The following is a 20,036-nucleotide window of genomic DNA, read 5'->3' as shown; positions in this document are numbered from 1 at the left end:
GGGGCATACATACGCACTGATCATTGCCACTAAGGGCCAGAGCCAGGCAGCTGTGGAGGCACCAGGGCCTCACGAGGACCTTCTTTGAGCCTTCAACTGGCAACTGCCACAGGGAAGCGAGAATCAGCTCCCGCGAGGGTCTGTCAGTGATGCTGAGGCCTGTGTTCAAAATGGCCGCTCCACAATCCAGCTTGGCATGTAAACATGGGCCTGCTTTGGGTGTGGGGTCAGGGCAAGTGGCAGCCCTGTCACCAGGCAGTATCACCAGGGGCTGGATGCCACCAACTGAACCTCCTCAGCACCCTGCACCTGAAGCAAGCAGTTTCAGATGGGTTCTGTATGACCCTGCTGGTGGGGCTGGCACACAAGTCTCCAGGTGCACCACTGAGCAGTTATTTTTATTGTTTGTGGAAATTAAGGCCCCACATGCAATAAATCAGCTCCAAATCCATTAAGCACCACCTCACTCAGATCAAAAACCAGTATGAAAACAGACTGGGGTCCAAAACACTTGTAGTTTTCAGTGACCCTGAAGCAAAGGCAGTGCCACAGCCCTCCCCAGCCAAACCCTGTGTTCACCCCACTGGCAGGGTGGTTGGTGTGCTTGCATTTTAGCAATTTAAAACAGAGAGGGGAAAAAATGGTTTCCAAGGAGACACCCAATGCAGATGGACAGACAGACTTGTCACTCCCCACAGAGCCAAGCAGTAGGTCACAGGAGGTGGCAGCACCGAGAGACAAGTTTCTTAATTACAGCAGACAACTCCTTACCCTTTCGCAACAGTTCTAATTAGAGTTTAACCTAGTCACATTCAACAGCAAGCTGGTTCACTGCAACATTTTATTATGAAGCAGCTGGAAAACTCTTGTGGTGAGCTCATGTATCATGTATAATTAGAAGAATTAGGGACATTATAGAACATCAATTTTTTACATTACCAGGATTATTCAGCAGCTCCTACCCATCTTCTGACAAGTCTTTTATGCCTAATTTGAGCAGGAGGGATATATTTCATTAGCTTGCTTTAGGCATTATAGCAGAATGAAAAGGGTGAGCTTCAAGGCAGGAGCCTGAATAGAAACTCTAAAATACTGATGGCTTTTTTAAAGCTTCACGTGAGCAAGTGTAGGTGCAGCAGCACCAAGAGAAGCAGCTAAAAGCAGTGCACACAGTCTGAGGGATGTCGAGCCAACAGCTCACCGCTGCAAAAAACAAGCTGTGAGCGGGGAAGCCACAAACAGGAACTGTGAGGCAGGACAGGGGCTGCAGCGCTTCCTGCCGCGAGCACTGCACCGACACGGGCTCGTCCCGACTGCTCTGCATCTCCCAAGGAGGGCTCGAGGAGCAAAAGGGGCTCAAACTTTCACACGACTTCTAAGCCACTTCTCTGAGGTGTTAGAAACCTATCAAAAAAATCAAATTAATTATCCCTCTCCACCTCTGCCTCCATCTGCCTGCTCAGCAGTAGAAAGCATGAACCGGTCCCATCTGAACGGCTCTCAAGGCTTCAAGAAAGCATTCAAGCTCCTGCTGTCCCCATCCAGCCTGTCAGCCAGCCAGAAATACACACCAAGGGTGCTGTCCTCTGCTGCTGCTGGAGCTCAGGCAGCTGTTTCCATCCCTGCACGATGGAAATTTGCACAAAACAGCCAGAAAAAGAGGGACAAGCAGAGTATAGGAAACAATTAAACACTCCAGGTATGAAATAGGGTTGGCAGACATACCAGGACTGAGGGGCAGTCTGTACCCTGGAGGGACAGACAGGTTGCCTGCCAGCACTGCAAACTCCTGTGCAAGCATCTCAGCCCCAAGCAACGTGCAAAACCTGGGGTTTAGCTCCTCCAAAACAGTTGGTGGACACCATAACCTCTCCTCACCCATGCTGAGCACCCACTAGTGCTGACACACCCCTGATGCCAAGAAACCTTAGGCAGCCCTGCAAAGCAAAAAAACCAGCCACAGGTGGGCCAAAATCCACGATTCTGGCTTTTCCATCTCAGCTATATCCAGAATGGCAACCCCAGAGAAGATGTCACAACAGGTCTGCACCTCATCTTTCCTGGGGAGTGGGTCAGACTACAGGCACACAGGGTCGTTTGAACACACTGTACAGAGCATGAGATTGAGTTTTCCCACCACCCTATCCCAACGCAAATTAAGACAGATAGGTAAGAGCCAAGCATACAAACTTCTACATTTGTTTCCCAATCCCAGTGCAACTGGCTCGATAGGAGAGCAGTAGCGGTAAGCCCTGAAAGCAGAGAGGGCTGGAGATGGGAGAGAAACTGTGCAGGAGCTGGAAGAAGGGCAAGGGTGGAGTAAGATCACAGGGCTGGGCAGAGGTCAGTGAGGACTCTGGCAAGGGAAGCATCCTCAGTTCCTCCCTCCTTAGGGGAGGAAAGAGCAAAACAAAAGGCAGCCGAGTCTCGTGTCCCTTGGGCAAGGGACGGACAAAACACACTGCTTGCAAATAATCCCAAACCTGGGCTGTACAGGAACTGCACTCCCAGGCAGGTGTCTGCTTTATCACTAAACCACCTCAAGGCTTCAACCCAGGCTGTTTTGAATCCATCTGCTTAAGCCTGCCAGGTATTTTAAAATGCAAGCAACTTATACCTGTCAAGCACAGCGTCACCTCGAGGTAAGGAGATGAGCAGCGTGCATGGCAGATGCACCTTCCCTGTGGACACAGCTTGAGAGCCGCCTCCAGCCCTGGCAGCTGCTTTCCCATCACCCTGAGGACTGCCAAGTGCCACCCCTGCTTCCTGAGGGGCTGCAGATTCCACGAGCAATAGCAGAAGCTGTTCTGTTTCTCTCAAATCTTCAGCAGTGTTTTGCAGAAGTTTGGAGCAGGATCTGATGCGTCCATTGCATAATTTGTGAAAATATTGATCGCGTTTCCATATGGAAGAACTCCAGTGCTTTGCAGCCTGTGCTAGGAGTAGTTGCTTAGGGGATGTGGTTAAACACCTTTTGTGCCTCAAATTGGCTGGGGCAGAGTTAAAGACCTCCAAAGCAGCACCTCAACACCCTATATCTCTATCCCTGCAGATTGCTATCTTTATAGGAAGGCAGCACTTGCTGAAGTGCCAGGAGTTACATGACAGGGTGAGTCAGACCCCTGAGCACAGGAAAGGCCACTCCAGCCTGAAATAGGGTCTAAAAGCACTACAGTAAAGAAATTTTGCTGAGCCTGAGGCTAGAGTTAGGAACCAAGTTAAGGCTGGCTGAGAAGATCAGCACAGCCCTCCTGTACCTTGAAGAGCACCTTATGGTCACAGGACGATTTCCCTCAGCCCTACAGGACCCATCTCACAGGGGACAGAAATGGGAAGTCACAACAAGTACACATGGCCAAGCACAGCAGGCACCATCCTAACGAAACAAAATCTGCCCCTCACAGGGGGCAGCCAGAAGCAGCTTTGACCTTAAGTCCTTCTGCATCCCAGCCCACCACTTGGGATAGGAAAATAAGCCACACCCCACATTTTATGGGGTGGCTAGGAAGAAATGCAGTTTTTCTAGACATTCTCCTCTAAAGCAGTGTCCCTGAAATCATGCCTGGCCCAGGACCATCTCAATACCAATCCCCAGCCTCCCCTTCACTCCCATCACCACCCCAGTTCTGCTCCTATCAACCCTCTCACAACACAAAGTGCTTACCCTGCAGGTATTTTGATTTGGATCTGGCCTTTAAGAGCCCTGGGCTCTGAACTGGAAGAGCCATGAATTAAGCTGCAGCAAGCAGAGGTGGCATTACCTCTCCCACCACTGTCTTAGCAGCACCTGGCAGCTGCAGCAATAAAAAACAGTGGAAGAATAGTTATCAGGAAGTACAACTCTAATCCCATACACATTCCCTAGAAAAGCTTAATTGCTCCGTGGGAGCAGCGCTCACAGCCCAGGGGCTGCAGACTTCTCCAAGGAAGCTGAAAGTCCTAATCAAAAAATTCTCCTGGGAAAAAACCAGCTATGTTCCTAATGACATCATCCCACATGCCAGGCTACGAGACTCATGCCAGACACAGCCCCAGCATAACCTTTCGGTATGCCTCAAAGGAGACACAAAGCCAATCATGTTATTTTAAATCAACATCTGCAAGCATGCACACTAACCAGGAGGTTAGTACAAATGCATCTGTTCACACTTCACTGCAGACTCGGTTTAGATGCTTCACCTGCCTTCCTGTGCTAAGGAAGAGTTTTCTATGGGGAGATCAGGAATTTTTGCTTTACTGTTACCCAAACATTGCACAGTCTAGGCGTGTGTGTACTACACAGGAGGAATTTTTTGTTTCAGTATAGATTGCTGCTACTGTTTAGACAGCAGTTGCATAGATGAAAGATACACATCCACAGTTTTTCTGTTTTACTCTACTAATCCAGCTAAGATCAAAGCTTATCAAGAGTTGCTAACTTCTGCCAAATCTCTGCAAAAATTGCAGGTTTTATTTCTGAATACGCCATATGTGATCCTTAAGACTAAAAAACTCTCAAAGCAGCTTTTCTGGAAAGACTGATTTTTATCCTCAACTTCCAAGGTAGTCTACGCTACAAGCCTGGAAAAGCAGACAAGCACCTGTTTGCACAGCAATGTCAATTCCTTCACCCAAATCAAACCCCAGCTTCCAGAAAACTGGGATGGCATCTCTCCTCCTGAAGTGGTAGTTGTTCCTGCCCATGAAATCTCTTCAAAAAGCCAGAAAGTTGCATTAAAAGGGTTCTTTTGGGTTCACACAATTGGCAGTTCAAGATGAGGCAGTCACATTAAATCATCTCAGATTCCTTAAGCGAATTTAATTTCCAGGCACAGAAGGTATCGAGTCACAGGACAGTCCTTTCTGCAAAGCAGCACTGGTCACCCCACCAGAGGGGCAGAGTAGCAGCATGCACTGTGCTCCTGTCAGATCCAGCCTCGCTCATTTTACCCAGGAAAAACAAAAACTTGCCTTCTAACTCCACTGCTTTAGATGTTTCTGTCACCGATCCTAATCCATTCAGAACTGAAACCCAACAGTTGGCCTCACCCTTGGTGTTTCAAACCATAAGCTTCACATAAGCCAAATGGCCAGCTCTGCTGCAGTTGGATTCGATCAAGCACAGGAGTTTGCAAGTTCTTGTTTCAAAGAAGCTCAAGTGCTATGTGGACCCAATTTCTCCAAAGAAATGCAGAATAATTATAGGATGTTAATTATAGAAGGATGATCAGGAGCAGTAATATATATTACACAGCTTTTAAAAATAAAGGGACATCAACTTTGATACAGACATTACCCTAAAATCAGGTCTGGTTCTTCAAGCATCCCAGTGCTCAGCTGTAATGCAGTGTTAGGGGTCTCAGACTGAATTTAAGTGAGCTTCGTATGATTTTTCCAATCCTTTGGATTTTCAGCTTGTTTAACAATAGACACTCGTTTTCAAGAATAATTTTCAAGAAAAGCATGAGGTTTTAATTAGCCTAAAATGATCAGCCTGAGCTGAAAGTTAGAGGGCTTGCCTTGTTCCCTGAGCACTGCAGGCTTGTGGATTCATTACACCTCTCAGAAAACACCTAAATTCCCTGTGTTGAGTGCAAAAGTAAACTCAATTAATAACGGAGCCTCAAACTCCATGTTGACCTTTACACAATGCACTAAAGCGTGGACTTGTATTGCCTCCAAAGGGTAGACAACCTTACAGTTGGTTAATATTGGCAGGAACAAAGCCATCAAGAAATGCAAGGGAAGTTAGAAGCACTTTGCACAAGCATTACCAGTTCTCCAGTCTGCACAGTACTCCAGAAACAAGAATTTATATAGCATCCTATACATACACACTAACCAATGCAAGCTTCTGGTCACACATCACAGGCTGATTTCAGCATAATTACTTATCAAAAAGTCATTTGAGACAAGAACTACAGAGGTAGGAGAGCAGCTTTTAGGTAAACATTTGCCTAGATTTTACATCTTCATGCTGAGGTTAAACTTCAAAGTTTGTTTTCAGGTTTTTTGGTAACTCATGAGAGTCTGAGAAGCAAAACATGAAAGATTTCCTCCTTCCTAACAAATTACTCCATGCCATCGACAAGACAAATTAGTGCTGTAGCCACAGAGAAACATTCTCCAAAAGCTATCACATCACTTTTTGCGAGGCTGTCTCCAAATTAAAAATTTAAGCCACGTTGATTAAATAAAGCAGTTCTGTATACAGCTGGATGCTTGCTAGAATTTTAACCTTTTTCCTTTGGTTCACAGGTGAGATATTCCTTGGCAAGGCACACTATTTTCAGCCTAGGGAGATTTACCTACCCCGTGGCAGGCAGCCACATGGATGGTTTATGCCAGCTCAGAAGGCAGGAGAAGGCTACTGGGGGCTAGGGGTTGTCCACAGGCTGTGTTGTTGGACTGCTCAAGGCTTGCTGACAACAAATTGGCAAGATGCATCCAAATGTTCCCTCCCATGCTTGTGTTAGACAGCCTCCTTTATTAAGCTGAATGCTTATTGGCACAGGTATACAGGTGGCTTTTCTGGATCATTTAGGTGAGATTTAGAAAGCGTCTTCCAAGTCCAGCCCCTCCACAGGTAGCTTGTGAGAAGCAGAATAGCTGGGGATGTGTTGGCGATGCTTCTCGGATCTAGAGAAGCTATTGGGAGCCCATCAGATATAGCTTTGTGCAGTAATGGCCACCTGCTGTGAATGTGTCAACCCATTCCCCTCAGCTTTCAGAATGCTTCAAGGCCACAAATTAAACCACAATTTCGTCTGGTCAAAAAAAGTAGCAAGTATCTAGCAGGTGAGTCACCAAGACAAGATCCACATCTTCGAGGTAACAGATCCCTCCACTACCAGTCAGCCATAACTTCAGCTGCGTGTTTCCAACCCTATTTTGAGTCCGTCTTTTGTCATGAAGAGCCAGATGGAAATATAAACTTTCCCCTGCCACTTCAGTAATAATTCATAACAGAACTGAAAGAACTGATCTGCTACAAAAAAAAGCACCCAGGCACTTTTGAATTAATTCCAGTATTGTATTTTGCAGCCAGATTTCTAGGAAATGTTGTGAATAATCCAAGTAATTCAGTGGGGCTTTGTTTTGTTTTGTTTTTAAAAAGCACAGCAGCACGTGGAATTTCAGTTCTGTACCAGAACCCACAGAAATCAGGAGTGTTCATTTTATTATAGGCCTCCCTGTAGACAGTTCTCAGAAATACATCTGCCAGAGACCCTCTCAGTCTCCCCCTCCATAGGTAGCAGTAGTGTATCATCTGCTGTTAAACTGGGCATCTCATCAGGGAAACCCACTGCGAAAGAATTTGTCCCACAAAGACATTTAGATTAATCCCCTGGTTGGGCAAACAATTCCAAGACAGATAGAGACAAGTTTAAAAAAATACACAAAAACACCACACATACCAAACCGAACTGAAAAACAAAAACAAGTAGATAAAATATATCCAAACATCCCAAGCCAGACTGGGGCCTTGGGGCCCTTCAGCACAACTGCAATTTATTGTGCCAGCAAAACCAATTAATAAGTCAGGGGAGACCAAGCAGTAAGGGGATTTGCTCTGGAAGACAAAATTTATGATGCAATATCTGTTGAGCCAGCTTTAAGAACAATGCAGCAATTCAGATATCCCCAACGCTACACTGTGACTCCGTCCGTGGGATTTTGCAAGAGGAACTAGAAAGCCTCCGGTTTTGTGCCTTATCAGAGAAAGTTCTTGTGCCAATTAAGCAGCTCATCACACACTGGCAGAATTTAATCATTTGCAGGTAATCGCAATGCCCTTAGAGCTAATAGACTTGTAGTGAGCACTGGCTGCTCACCCTCCCCATTCCCTCATAAAGAAGGCGCAGGAGGTTGACGGGCCAGTTCAGGGTTTGGTGAGTTATTCTCAATGCGGATTGTGGAGCCGCATTTCATCTGGATTCCCAGTATTCTTCACCTTTGGATTGGGTCTACAAAATCTCATTAATCACCTAAATTTGCCAAGAACAAACCTCATTTGAGGAAACCTTGCTGATGATTCAAGTGACTTAAATGCACAGTCCGCACCAACAAGTACTACTGCACAATGCCAGATTTTGTTCATTTGTTTGTGGAAAAAGGCTCAATCCAGACATAAAAGAATGGGTAGAACACACAGATTTCCAGTGAGATATTGTTGTCAGAAGACAACTATTAAGTCTGATGAAATACATGAATCAAAACCAAATGTGGCCAACAACTGCCACGCATACCTGCTGTCACCACACTTCGCATCGGAAACTTCTAACTGGGCAGACATGAACTAATTTCCTCATTTTTCATCCTAATATTGCCTCTACAGAAAGATGTTAGGCAGGTTTTTTTCCTGCCAGCCGTATCACACGCATTTACTTTCTGCAATGCACTGAAGAACACAGCCATGGCTTTCAGCTTAGTTCTTCCAGCAGTAGCAAAGAACTGGAGGACACCAGAAACTTGTAGCTTGTGACTAAATACATGGGCTCCTTTGATCAACTTCCCAGATTTTTAGCCGTTTAAGAAGTCAGACAGAAGACTATAAAAACCCCTCTGAGCTTTCGGAATAGTCATATTAGCATCCGTTCGCTAGAAAATCCTTCCTGGGCTTTTCCCAGCTCCTCAGTGACTAATAAACAGAGCTACAAGTTATTAAATGCCACAGTAAGTTTTTATGAACAGCAAATATCCAAGTGAGTCTTACAACGCATTGTGTTGGTGCAGCAATTACCCTGATAATGATTTAAGCTAAAATTGAAATCTCAACTTTTAAGGTCTGACATTGCTGCAGCTGTTACTGAGAACAACAAGAATAAGAAAAAAAGTTAGCTGGCAAGACACAGTCTTCAAACAGAGCCTCAGATATGGCCTGGAACAAAAACATCCTAATTACTAAGGATACTGAAAACCATATGTATGAGAGATCTCAGGAGGAGATAAGGAAAGAGCCCAGCTGTGCAAAGAGCAATAGTATCAGGAGAGATTTCTCAGCTGAGAGGTGAGGGAAAAAAGTGCTAAGGAAACCAAAGGAAGGGTTGCTTTTTTATTTTAAACAAACAGATTAGGATTTTCTTCAAATTTAAAGCATGTACTGGTCTCAGTACTGAACCGGTTGATCCAAACAAGTGGTGCAAAGAAAGAGCTCAATGATTACGTAGCCCCATTTCAAAACAAGCTGTTTTGAAACTACATGAAAAGGTAACTTCTTCCTCTGCGGTTTCCTCTAGGCCTGATTAAGTTTCTGGGCAACTCCTTGAGAATCCACATTAAATTTCTGCAGAGAGCCAAGGTGCTGCCTTGCAGAGGGATGCGAGTATTCGCATTAGCAAGTCCTGAGATGCACTGCCCTCATATTCTGTGCAGAAACACAAACCCTCAGCTCAACCAGGCAGTGTAAGGTGACTCATCACCCAACACCAAGTGAACTTTCAAAAAAGGTCAGTTCGTAATGACTAGAAGGCTCTGAGGAACGCGAATGACAGATTTGAGGGTGAGGAAAATACACCATATTTTCAATCACAGTATGGTTCGATACCACACAGGCTGAAAATGAACTTGCAAGCAACATTCCCTTTTTTCCCCCGATCCATGCAGAAGCATAACATGAAAAAAGCAGGCACAGTTTCATCAAGCCCTTACTGGTAGTTCTAAGGTGCTGTCTCTAAGACTAAGCAGAAGCTGGATAATACAACTGGGACAAAAATGAATTCTCACTGCCATAGCACCAAGTTGAAAAAAAAAGCAGCAGAGCTCAAAGGAGAGCTTTGCACAGAATATGCCAAAACCATGTGCTCTAAGAACATCCAGAAATCTGCTGGGGCTTGGGGGTTTGATATTTTTCTTTAATAAGAGGAAGAGAAGATAGTGAGTTCATCTGCTAGAGGCAGCTACATCCCGAAAATGGACACTCAGCAGCTTCCCAGCATAAGATGCTAGGACAGATAGCTGCCCTGGTGTTCTGTGGCAGGAAGGCTTGGGATGAAATAGGTGGATCTAGGAGATCGTTGCATAATTGGGAAGGACAAATGCAGCTGTGTTTTTCCCTTAGCCCTCAGCAAGCCCCTACACAACTCAGCCAGAAACTGGAGGCTTTGTCATCTTGCCAGGCTCCAGCCCAGATCACCCTCTCTTACATTCCCCTTCACAAGAAAGCACCAGCCACATCCCAAGGGGACACAAGCAATCCAAGGAGGGTAGGAGCAGGGCTACCCAAACCTCATACCCCACATGCCTTCAGGAAACCCACAAATACCAAGGAAATAAAGCCTTCTGGAGTTCAAGCACTAGTTTCTGCCCTTCTGTTACTTCACCCAGCCTTTTCAAAAGACCTCTTGCTAGAGCTGACAGGACTTGCTCCCAGTTTCATCTTTTTCCTCTGAGAAATTGGCTTATGTAGTGCTTTCAGAGAAGACAGAAGATGAGTGAGCCAGTGCCAGAGGAAGGACTGTCAATAGTAACACTGGATCTACTGCAGCTGCACCTGGCAGATATTCAGCCTCCCCTTCCCAGATGTTCACCTAAAGGCTTGGCCCTCTGGAACAAGAGAGATGAGTGTTGTGACAGCTACGAGCATCTGCAGACCCAAATAACTGGAGCGTTTCAGTCCTGTGCTCTCACCCTTTGGAAATCCTGAACACTCCAAGCACCACACCTCCTCACAGGCAAGAAACCCCATGCCTCCAGATAGCACATCCCACAGGGACTGGTCTTGGGTTTACATCTCAAAGTGATCTCTCCCTAACACCCTCATGCACATATTTCCCCAAAACCAGAAAAGTTGGAAATTCCCTGCACTTCAGGTTTGGCTGTATGCTATTCCTGCCCTTATCAGTACCACGTCTTTAAGAGCTCAGCCACCTTTGCTCAGGCAGATGATACAAGCTTCCAAATGCTCACTTGAACCATAGTTCAAAAGAAATCCTTGAGAGCATTCTGCATTAAAAGATACATTTACTGGAACCATGCAGTGTTTGCCTGATGCTCTTAGCAGGCTGTCTCCAAAGGGATCTGACACCTACATTTGATCTCCATTCCAAAAAGTGGGAAAAAAGTGCACTTGCCAGGTTGCATTACAGGAAAACATCCTGAAAGAACTGGAAAAGCAAGGAGCCACCCAGAATAGTCAGCATTGACAACACGAGGTGATTATTTACTGCTTTGAATATCTAGACCATCTACAGGATATAAAAGTGCAGAGTCTGCTTCCAGTACTAGATTACACAACTATGATGCAAGCCTGTGTTCTCATGCTGCTTAAGCTACATGAATTTTGTATCACCCGTTTCGAGTTCTCAGCTAACCCCGTAGCACAGCTCTCGCCCCAATAAGGTGACAACGCATAAGTAAGTCAAATAATACTTGCCACTCTCTTCAAAGAAGTATCCATTTCTTGACATCGCTGCTGGCGGAGACTCTAAAAAGAGAAAAAGGAAGTGTAAGAATCACTACGATGCTGAACATCTTCACCTCGCTGCTAAGTTCACTTTAAGCCTGGATTACAGCCCCAAAATACCACACGCAGAAAATTTTCCTGGATGTGGCAACTTTAACCTTTTGTTTATTGACTTTAGCATTTACCAGAATATCCCATACAGTTGCAATTACTACATGAAAACAGTTAGGCTGTCTCAGGCATCCTGGGCTGGGACCACAAAACAGCAAGACTAAAGATCAGGACAAGCCTGATTGTATCACAGTGACTTATTGAACCTAAACAAATGCATGCAGAAATAATAGATGCTAAGCATCCAAGAGAATCCTTTTAAAATATAAGCAATAATGAAGTCCAGGTTGTATCTTACACTCGGATAAAAAGAACTAGTTTTGTGTAGGAAAAACAACTCGATTCAGATAAGAACAGGTTTTCACATCCTATCCTACTGCTCTTAATCATTAGGACATCCCCCAAACAGCTCTTGGCACTTGAAGATAAGCACCAAAACCCTGCAGCCTTCCTTTGCGTGCTTTCTGAGCTGGGGTCCTGCAGGAAGCACCACTTGCACCAAGAGAGTCTTGCAAGGAAGCCACAAGTGGGAGAGGACTGACCAAGAGCAAATCCACAAACACAGCAGCACCAGGACCAAGTCCATGTAATTCATCGCGGAATGTTTTATTTGTTAGCAAGTCAGTTCTGCAATTACTGCTGGGAAGTTTGGTATCTACCAAGATGTTCATACAGCACAGGAGCACCTGCTTTCAGGTGTGATCAAAGTCTGGTAGCCAAACCCAGCCTGATTGTTTATAACACTAGCAGTATTTGACATCTCAGACTGTGTGGGCTGGGAACACCAACTCCTCTCTACAGGTGCATGCCCTGTTTTAACAGCCAGTTGATAAAGGTCTATTTCAAGCCTTACAGGTCACCTGAGCAGTCCCTTGCAGAGGCAGTTCCTGCATGCTGCCTCTCTATACACAGCTTCCCAGCCAAAATGCAATCAGAAAGAGGAATAGGTTTGCTCTGTCTTTCCCCACTTCATTAGGCTAATCAAACATTACCTACGCAAGCCTGGGATGAATTTGGGCCAACAAGGAAAGAGGTCTCGCCTGTTTTATTGTTTTACAGATTAGGTTTCCTGCTTTTCGTTTGAGGTATGAGATTATTTCCCAAAGACCCTTTCTCTACCCCATAACTTTTGGCTTACAGGTTATACGCACTTGTTTTCCCCTCTCCCTTTAGGGTGTCACATTTTCAAGCATTACAATTCATCCTGGTCCACCGGGAGCCTTTGTGCACCAGACGGATACGAGTCACACCCCTGACGACAGCATCTTCCAGCCCTAACACTTGTCACAGCTCAGCATGGCTCAGACATTTCAGAGCAGACAGCATTAGCTGCACAGGTTCCTGGAGGGACACCCTGATCACCATTTAAAAAAAAAAACACACAAATCCGAGGGCAATTCAAGTGTCTGGTCCAAGAGAGAAACACAATGTTCCAAGTTCATCCCAGAACAATGGGCCGGAGGAACAAACGCACCGTGGCCAAGGGGCACCCATTACACGAGTCAATTGTTTCCCTCCACCTGGAAGGGAAGGAGAAGATCCATCCAGGCTGATTAGCATGCTAATGATCAAAGGAAGGTTTTTAAAGAGGCTCTTATTGTGTAATGATTGCATTTACGTATTTCAGAGAAACAAACAAAGTCCGCCTAGGCAGACGGATTACCCAAGGAACAGAGGCCAGCGCTCCCCCGGGATGGTATATCAATTCCTCACATCTACTATGGCTTCTGAGGGAGCCTGAAGCAACATGCTCATCCTTCACTAGGCAGAACGAGGCCATTTAGTTTTCTTTTAGCTGAACACACTTATTTCTACAGGTCACATAGTGCCCAGTGCTTTCTTCATCAGAAACACCTAACTGCAGCATTGCCTGGGTTGACCTGGTGCCTTCACAGGAGACTGGCCAGGTCACTGCTTGGACTAGGCATGAAAAGAGCAAGGTTTGAGTGTTACAGCATCAGTGCCATTTCATTAGGTGGCACTCGCTCCTCTGAGTCACAAACGAGCAGTAGTCCCCTAGGCAACATGCTCAGGCAATTATTTTGAGGTGCTGTTTTTTTTCAGATGAGTCATAAAATAAAGGTCTTAACCTTATAATTAAAGATGCAATGGCACATTTGGGAAAAAAAGTCGGGCGTTCACCCTACTATGTCCTGGCTAAAGTTCAGCCCTGGTAATTTGCCTTCTCCCTACGTAATATTGTCCCAGAGTGCCAACGGGATTTGGGCTTCAAAACAGTGGTGGTGGAGCCTTTTCAGAAGTTGCTGCAACCCCCACGGAAGGGGCTACGCACATTGACATCGAGAATGGTAGGGAATGTGCCCAAGAGGTAAAAGGCAATGGGGTGTTTACACAAGTGTAAACAGACACACATGGAGCTATGGAACTAGCTTAAAAGTCAATGTGCTCACAGAAGTCGAGGTAGGAAGGGGTAAATTGGGGGCTACACCATCTGCATCTCAGAAGACCTATAGAAAGCGAGAGCCATCCCCAGATCCATCCAATTTAACCACACAGAATAAAGGAGACATTTCAGGGCAAGGAGGACGACTCTCCTCATACATCACCTTCCCCTTTCAACCCCATATTTCTCCAAGCTATTTGGCACAAGCAAGCCTAGCTTATATTTACAGCATACTAAGAGCAACACCAGCTAGACTGTACTCCAGTAGATGCTCAGCAGCAGTCAGCAAAGCAAACATGCCAGCAAGCTCCAGTGCTTCTCCTTCCACAAGGCTTATGGGATTTTAATGAGGTTTTGGCTCCTTAGCCATGTTTTCCTGAAGACTGAAGTAATGGGTTTGAGTTGCACAGAATGGACAACACAGCAGAGTTATTTTTTGTCCAGCAATAAGGTACGTACCCAAAGCCTGAGACAAAACAGCATTTCTCCCCATCTCACCTCCAGTCCTTAAAATTCAAAAGCCCATCCATGAGATAGTTATGACACACTGCAGTAATTAATTCATTTGCTTAGCTTAGGGAAGCCTGGCCTAGGACAAGTCTTCAGGTACATTAGAGATCAATTTTAAAATGCTCCAGGGTGTGCCTGGAGTTGCAGACTTGTTTCCATGAAGTATAATCAGCCCCTGCACCTTTGCAGGCTGGAGGAACAGACCTACATGCTGGTGAGCACTTTGTCATTGCAGGGCAGGATTTTTCTCCCCATGTCACTTCCATCAGATCCAAAACCATACCGATAGTTTCTTTCCCCCAGGTTTGTTTTTTTTTTTGTTTAGATTTCAGCAATTAAAATCCAAACCAAGCAATTTCAGCAAGACATAAGAACAGGCTTCTATAGACAAAGCTGGAACAGATTACCCTGAGGAGCTAAGATACACACCACAGCAAATTGCCTCTCATGCCTTCAATACCTGATGGAGAGAGCTACGTCTTCCCTCTCCAGGCTCTGCTTTTTCATCCAGCACCTACAAGGACAGCCACACTCTTCAATTGCTTTCCTTATCCAAAGGTAGAACAAAGATGCCACCTCCTAGCTGCCCATAAGCTCGGGGTATAGCTCTTTTGATAACTTAAGTATTTTTAAGAGTTAATTTACTCCGATAAATTTCTGCCACCCCACCTTACTCCCTGCAAAGACGTCCATTAAATAAATTGGACAGGCATAAAGAGTGTCACCACATAGTTTCTCCTTCACATGAAAGCTTGTTTTCTCATCTCTTTGTGAGCACTGAATTTAAAGGCAAAATTCACTGAAGTGCTGCAAAGTGGAAAGCAAAGCTTATTTTTCTAGACTCTGGGATACAGCTTAGATTTCAAAAGGAAGCCACTGCCCTTTGACTCGAAGCCACTGTAATCACATGGAAAGAGCCACTGGGGGGAGGTATATGAAGCTCAGAGTACTTTTAACTGGTAGGACATTCGAGTTTGCTGCAGCTTAAGGTGCTCAGTCTTAGGACTCAAGGGATCCACAGGGGGAAGCATCAGACAAAGTGGATGCACTTCCTGATTTCTTACATTCTTACCATTTTTACATTTGCATTTAACAACAAAAAGAACAGACAAAACCCTGCCATGCCATCCTCCATTATTAAATTCCTGCAGGGGATGCATCTCAGATCTCCTAATAACCCGTTTTAACTCTCTTGTTTTAAGGTTAGTAATAAGCTCTCTTGAGCCTTGCAATACTAGCAGATTATAAATAAAAACACATTCTCTGGATACTTCGATAACTCGATTAAAATGTTCTGCTGCTGGCATCTTCCAAGTAAACAGCTCTGCAGCTCAAGCCTTCTATTGAAGCAAATTGTAGCTTTCTAACAAGTTGGTAGCATGGGAATTTTGACTACAGACTTCAGCATTTATGATTTCCCTCCAGTAAAGCTCTCCACATCCTGGTGTCTTGGTATTTAACCGGAACTCATTTTGAAGCAACATGATTTTTAAACAGTAACCAAAAAATCACTTTTGAGCCTTTTAATGATGGCACCTCTTAGGTCTGTCAACACAAGTAGCATGCACAACCTATCTGGTGTATTTAGTTACCCAGTAAGTACTGATGAGAAAGTCCTAAGTCCCTTCATCACCCTTCAACCCAGGGTGTGCTCCAACACCCCAGTTCCCACCACTTTCAAGCCTTCTTCCAATACTATTTTGCTGCTGCTCTTTGGACATTTCTGAAACTCATTAGTACATGCATCTCTTGCCTTGAAGATTTCAAAGAAAAGCAAATCACTTCAGTTTTTGTTTTAACTTCTCGCTTAAAGGGTCAGCTGAAAAACCTTCAGACTTTCCCAGTTTTCTCCCAGGAGGAATTACCAATTCTCAGCATGACACCCACCCTAAACATCACATTTACCTGGAAATAAATGCTCTTTCCAGAAGACATGCAGGGCTTTAGCTTTGAGAAGGTCATTGGCCACTTCAGGCTTCCTTCCATGAAGGTGTTTGGCTAAAAGCATCCATTACCACTACTAAATAGTTGAGCCAGCTCCACTGCAGGATGAGGAAGTTTGCAGTTGGTTCCCTACCTATAACTAAGATCTGAGGACAAGCCTAAGCTTTAATTTAGACATGTACAGTGTTACCTAATTCTGACAATACAAAGCTACCCCAACCAGGGCTCCAGCAAACCAAACCTCATATTTTAATATCAACTGTGAGCTCAAGCATTATTCTTTGATTCTCTACACCTCACCATGTTTTAACACCACAAGACAGCTGCAGCTTCACAGGTGACCAGGGAGCTGCATGAAGGTTCATGGGATTTATGGGATTTGGGGCAGAGGGAGAGCATTTGCTTCACCTGCCTACTAACCAAGTTACACTGCTTCCCTCCTCCACCCAACATCAGCAGAAAACTAGACAGATGTCAGAAAAAAAGGAATATCTGAAGAGAAACCTTCAGGAGGGGACTTCTTTTAATTATGGGGAGCATCGAGTGAAAGGAACCTGCAACCGAGAGTCTGAGCTCTAGCTGCATGCAGAGACCTTCAACAACAGCTGGAGGAAGAGGAAGCTTCAAACTCCTTTTGTAACCCAACTGCATCACTGCAGAGGAATAGAAAACCAGCTCAACAGACTGCGACCCTGATCACACTCCAAGGTATCAATAATGCAGGATTCCCCTGCATAGCATCACTCATGCTTACAGAACAAGATCTTCGCAGTTTTCGTGGGAGAACCAAGCAGAGAGGTCTCCCGGTGGAGACATCTGCTGCAGGTTATTTAAAGCCATTCAAGTCAGCAAGAATGGATGGACAGCAGCATGTGAAAAGCTGTTTTGCCTGAAGTTACCACTTCTCATTTCTATCTACACGTTAAGTAGCTGATCCCTTCCCACAGCCCATAATACTTCAGCTGGGAAAGGCTGGTGAGAACTCATCTCGTTGGCAGAGAGAGACAAGAAACATGCCAATATGCTGCTTTTCCAAGAATAATGATCAACATACAGGACAAAAGCTTGAAATTTTACCTGTTTTCTCTACACCTGAGAGGTGTGACAAAGGCCAGAAAAAACACAACACACAAGTCTGGGTTTCAGAGCTAATCACCATAATTCAAGGGACTGTAAGATGAGTAAGGCATGCTTATTAATACTTGGGCAGGAAAGCAGCTGGTAAGTACAGCATAGGAGCACCGCTGCCTGTGACAAGCCCAAACACAGACCTCTCCCCAGAAAGCACTGGTTTGCCACAATAAAAACACAGGACAACATAATAGAAAACACTTAATAGGGGTAAAAAGACATTTTGTGATCCATCAAATGGTCAGTATCAACACCTGACTGCCTTCTAGGGTGTTTTACCTTGAAGGGATGGAAGCCAAAAATCAACTAAAGACCTCTTTACAGCTTCCCTTCCACTGCAAGCACCATGCATGCTTCTTCACTGCAGATGCACCCATCAGCATCTCATCCCAAGCAGAGACTGACAGGGATAAACCCTTCTAGAAGATGACATGCAGGTGCCCTATCCCTCCTCTCCTTGTCCTCTACTTGTCTTGGTGGCATCAGCAGGGAGAAGGGCAAAGCAGAGCCCCAAAGCACAACTGGGTGCTGCAGGGTGGCCACAACACACCAAGCACACCCAGTCTGGGGGACTTCACCCCACACGGCACACCCAGAGGTTTAAAGCAGGTGCTGGTATGGTATGGCAGGAGTTGGCATGGCTTGGCAACAGAACAGGGGTTTTCTTTGGAGACTTTTACCTAAGCAGGTTGTTCAGCACAGCATCTGCATGCAAATACCTACAAGAAGTCAACTTGAACTCTTGAAGACAGTCTAGAAGACAACCATTATCCAGAGCTATTTACATATACTCCAAACCTTGGTAAGCTTTTAAAAGACAATGTTGGTCAGAGCAGGCACCAAGGAGGATGCTGTTCTTAAGCAGCCTGATCTACTGGCCAATTGCTTCTCGAGCCAAGAAATTTGGACCTGCAAGGACAGCCACTTTGGTTTCCCTATGCATACACATAGGGAGTCAGGGGCACTTTAAAAAAGCACGGATGTTTAATACACTCCTCTTGTCACAAAGTATGTAGATGCACCACTCATCCCAAAAAGAAGCATCCCTAAAGGATTTGCACCCTCCTCTTTGCTTCCCTACATGAGTCCTATACCCCTCAAACTCCATAAAGTCCATGAGGTTTATATTACCTGAGCTAATAGCTCTAAATCCCCTTAGAAGACAATTTCATTGGGTTTTGGAGGACACCACCAGCCCTCTGACATCCAGACTAACCCATGGTGCAGGAGTATTTTGGGTCTAGCTGCAGTGCCCAGCACAGGACAGCCACCCCAGGATGCTGGTCCTGATCCAGACAGGAAAGGACTTTACGGCTTCACAGCTCAGGGAGCACTAAAGCACTTAGTCAGGGGTTATATGCAAGGAGCTGGACATTCTTCTGATACAGAAAGTGGTGTGATGTGGTCTTAAATCATACTGCAGTCGCTCCAGTAAACAAAACCTCAGGATTCATTTTCACAGTTGCTGGCTGTGGAAATAGAAAACACGATATTGAAAGGATAGAGCAGGAAGCATCCCTCCTGCCTGCTCACTCCCAGGCAAACACACACCCACACACGAGCTTGGGGATCAGACAAGTCTGCTTTCAAAGCAAAGCATTTTCCTCACTGCACTGAAAAATTCCCCTCTTCATCCCCTTCCCAGCTTCCTCCAGAGCACCCATGGCAATAAAGCCACCTAACCAGAAAAATTGCCGGCTGCAGCAGTGACAGCTATGAGACCTCCTCCCCCCAAAAAGCACAAGGTTGGTGTCAGTGGTGCTTGGATTTACCAGCAGCACCAGGCTGTCCAGGTTGGCTCATCACAATTTAACCCACCCCAAGCAATCAATATCCAAGGGTGCCTCCCAGAGGTGAGCTGCAAGAGCAAACAACCCCGTAAACTAAGAGCCCTGCAGCTGCTTTGCTGATGGGATCTCTTCCCCCTCCTCAGCCAGGTTTCTTGGCCAGCATTTAGCAGGTGAGCAGGACAAGCCGAAGAGCCAGGGAACAAGGACACTTCGGGATTTGGCTGCCAGATGAAGAATTTGGGCTATTATCATTTTTTTCCCCCTCCAAGGTTTTGTTTTGCTGGGCCCTCTAGAACAATGATTTAAGACTCGCAAGGATTTCTTGCAGGAGTGCTACACAGAGAGGAGTGAAAGCAAATACCTCCGGAGATCCCACAAGTTGGCAAAGACCCAAGGACAGAGCAGCAGAGGCTTCAGTACACTTTTCCTGAAGCATTTAAATAATTTAGAAAGCTTTAACTCTTACTGACAGCTTTCCAGACAGCTCTTTCACTTACAGGGCCCTATCAGAAGAATCTCATAACTTATAATCGGAGGAGATACAGCAACAGCCCCAGGTCTTGTTCAGGGCTGGATATGGGTTGAAAAAAGGTGTTTTTGACGTTTTTGCTGAAATGCTTTCCCTGGACAGGCTCCTTCCAGAGGCCACCACCTGCCACATACCCACAGCAGTACCACATAAAACACAAACTTGGTTAAGAGCCCATAAAATTTCACCCGCTCAGAGTTATTCAGAGGAACAGAGACGTTTCCCTGCAATATT

The 20,036-nt window shown here is 45.3% G+C and overlaps 1 protein-coding gene across 7 annotated transcripts in view; it reads right to left on the bottom strand.

Annotated features, from left to right (window-relative positions):
* Nucleotides 1–20,036, bottom strand: part of SLC4A11 (solute carrier family 4 member 11) — a 138,160-nt gene that overhangs the window by 66,583 nt on the left and 51,541 nt on the right. For 6 of the 7 annotated variants that reach the window (XM_048081565.2, XM_048081567.2, XM_066997070.1 and 3 more), the window contains exon 2: nt 11,354–11,404. In XM_048081565.2, coding sequence (XP_047937522.1) covers nt 11,354–11,404 — 51 coding nt within the window. Of the gene's footprint in view, nt 1–17; nt 11,316–11,353; nt 11,405–20,036 lie in introns of those variants that run through there. The other variant, XM_048081570.2, reaches the window with a different exon arrangement.

This window comes from Anser cygnoides, chromosome 4 (assembly GCF_040182565.1).
Source record: "Anser cygnoides isolate HZ-2024a breed goose chromosome 4, Taihu_goose_T2T_genome, whole genome shotgun sequence".
Lineage (NCBI taxonomy): Eukaryota > Metazoa > Chordata > Aves > Anseriformes > Anatidae > Anser > Anser cygnoides.
Note: the sequence above shows the minus strand (reverse complement) of the source record. Positions and strands in the feature narration are given on the sequence as shown.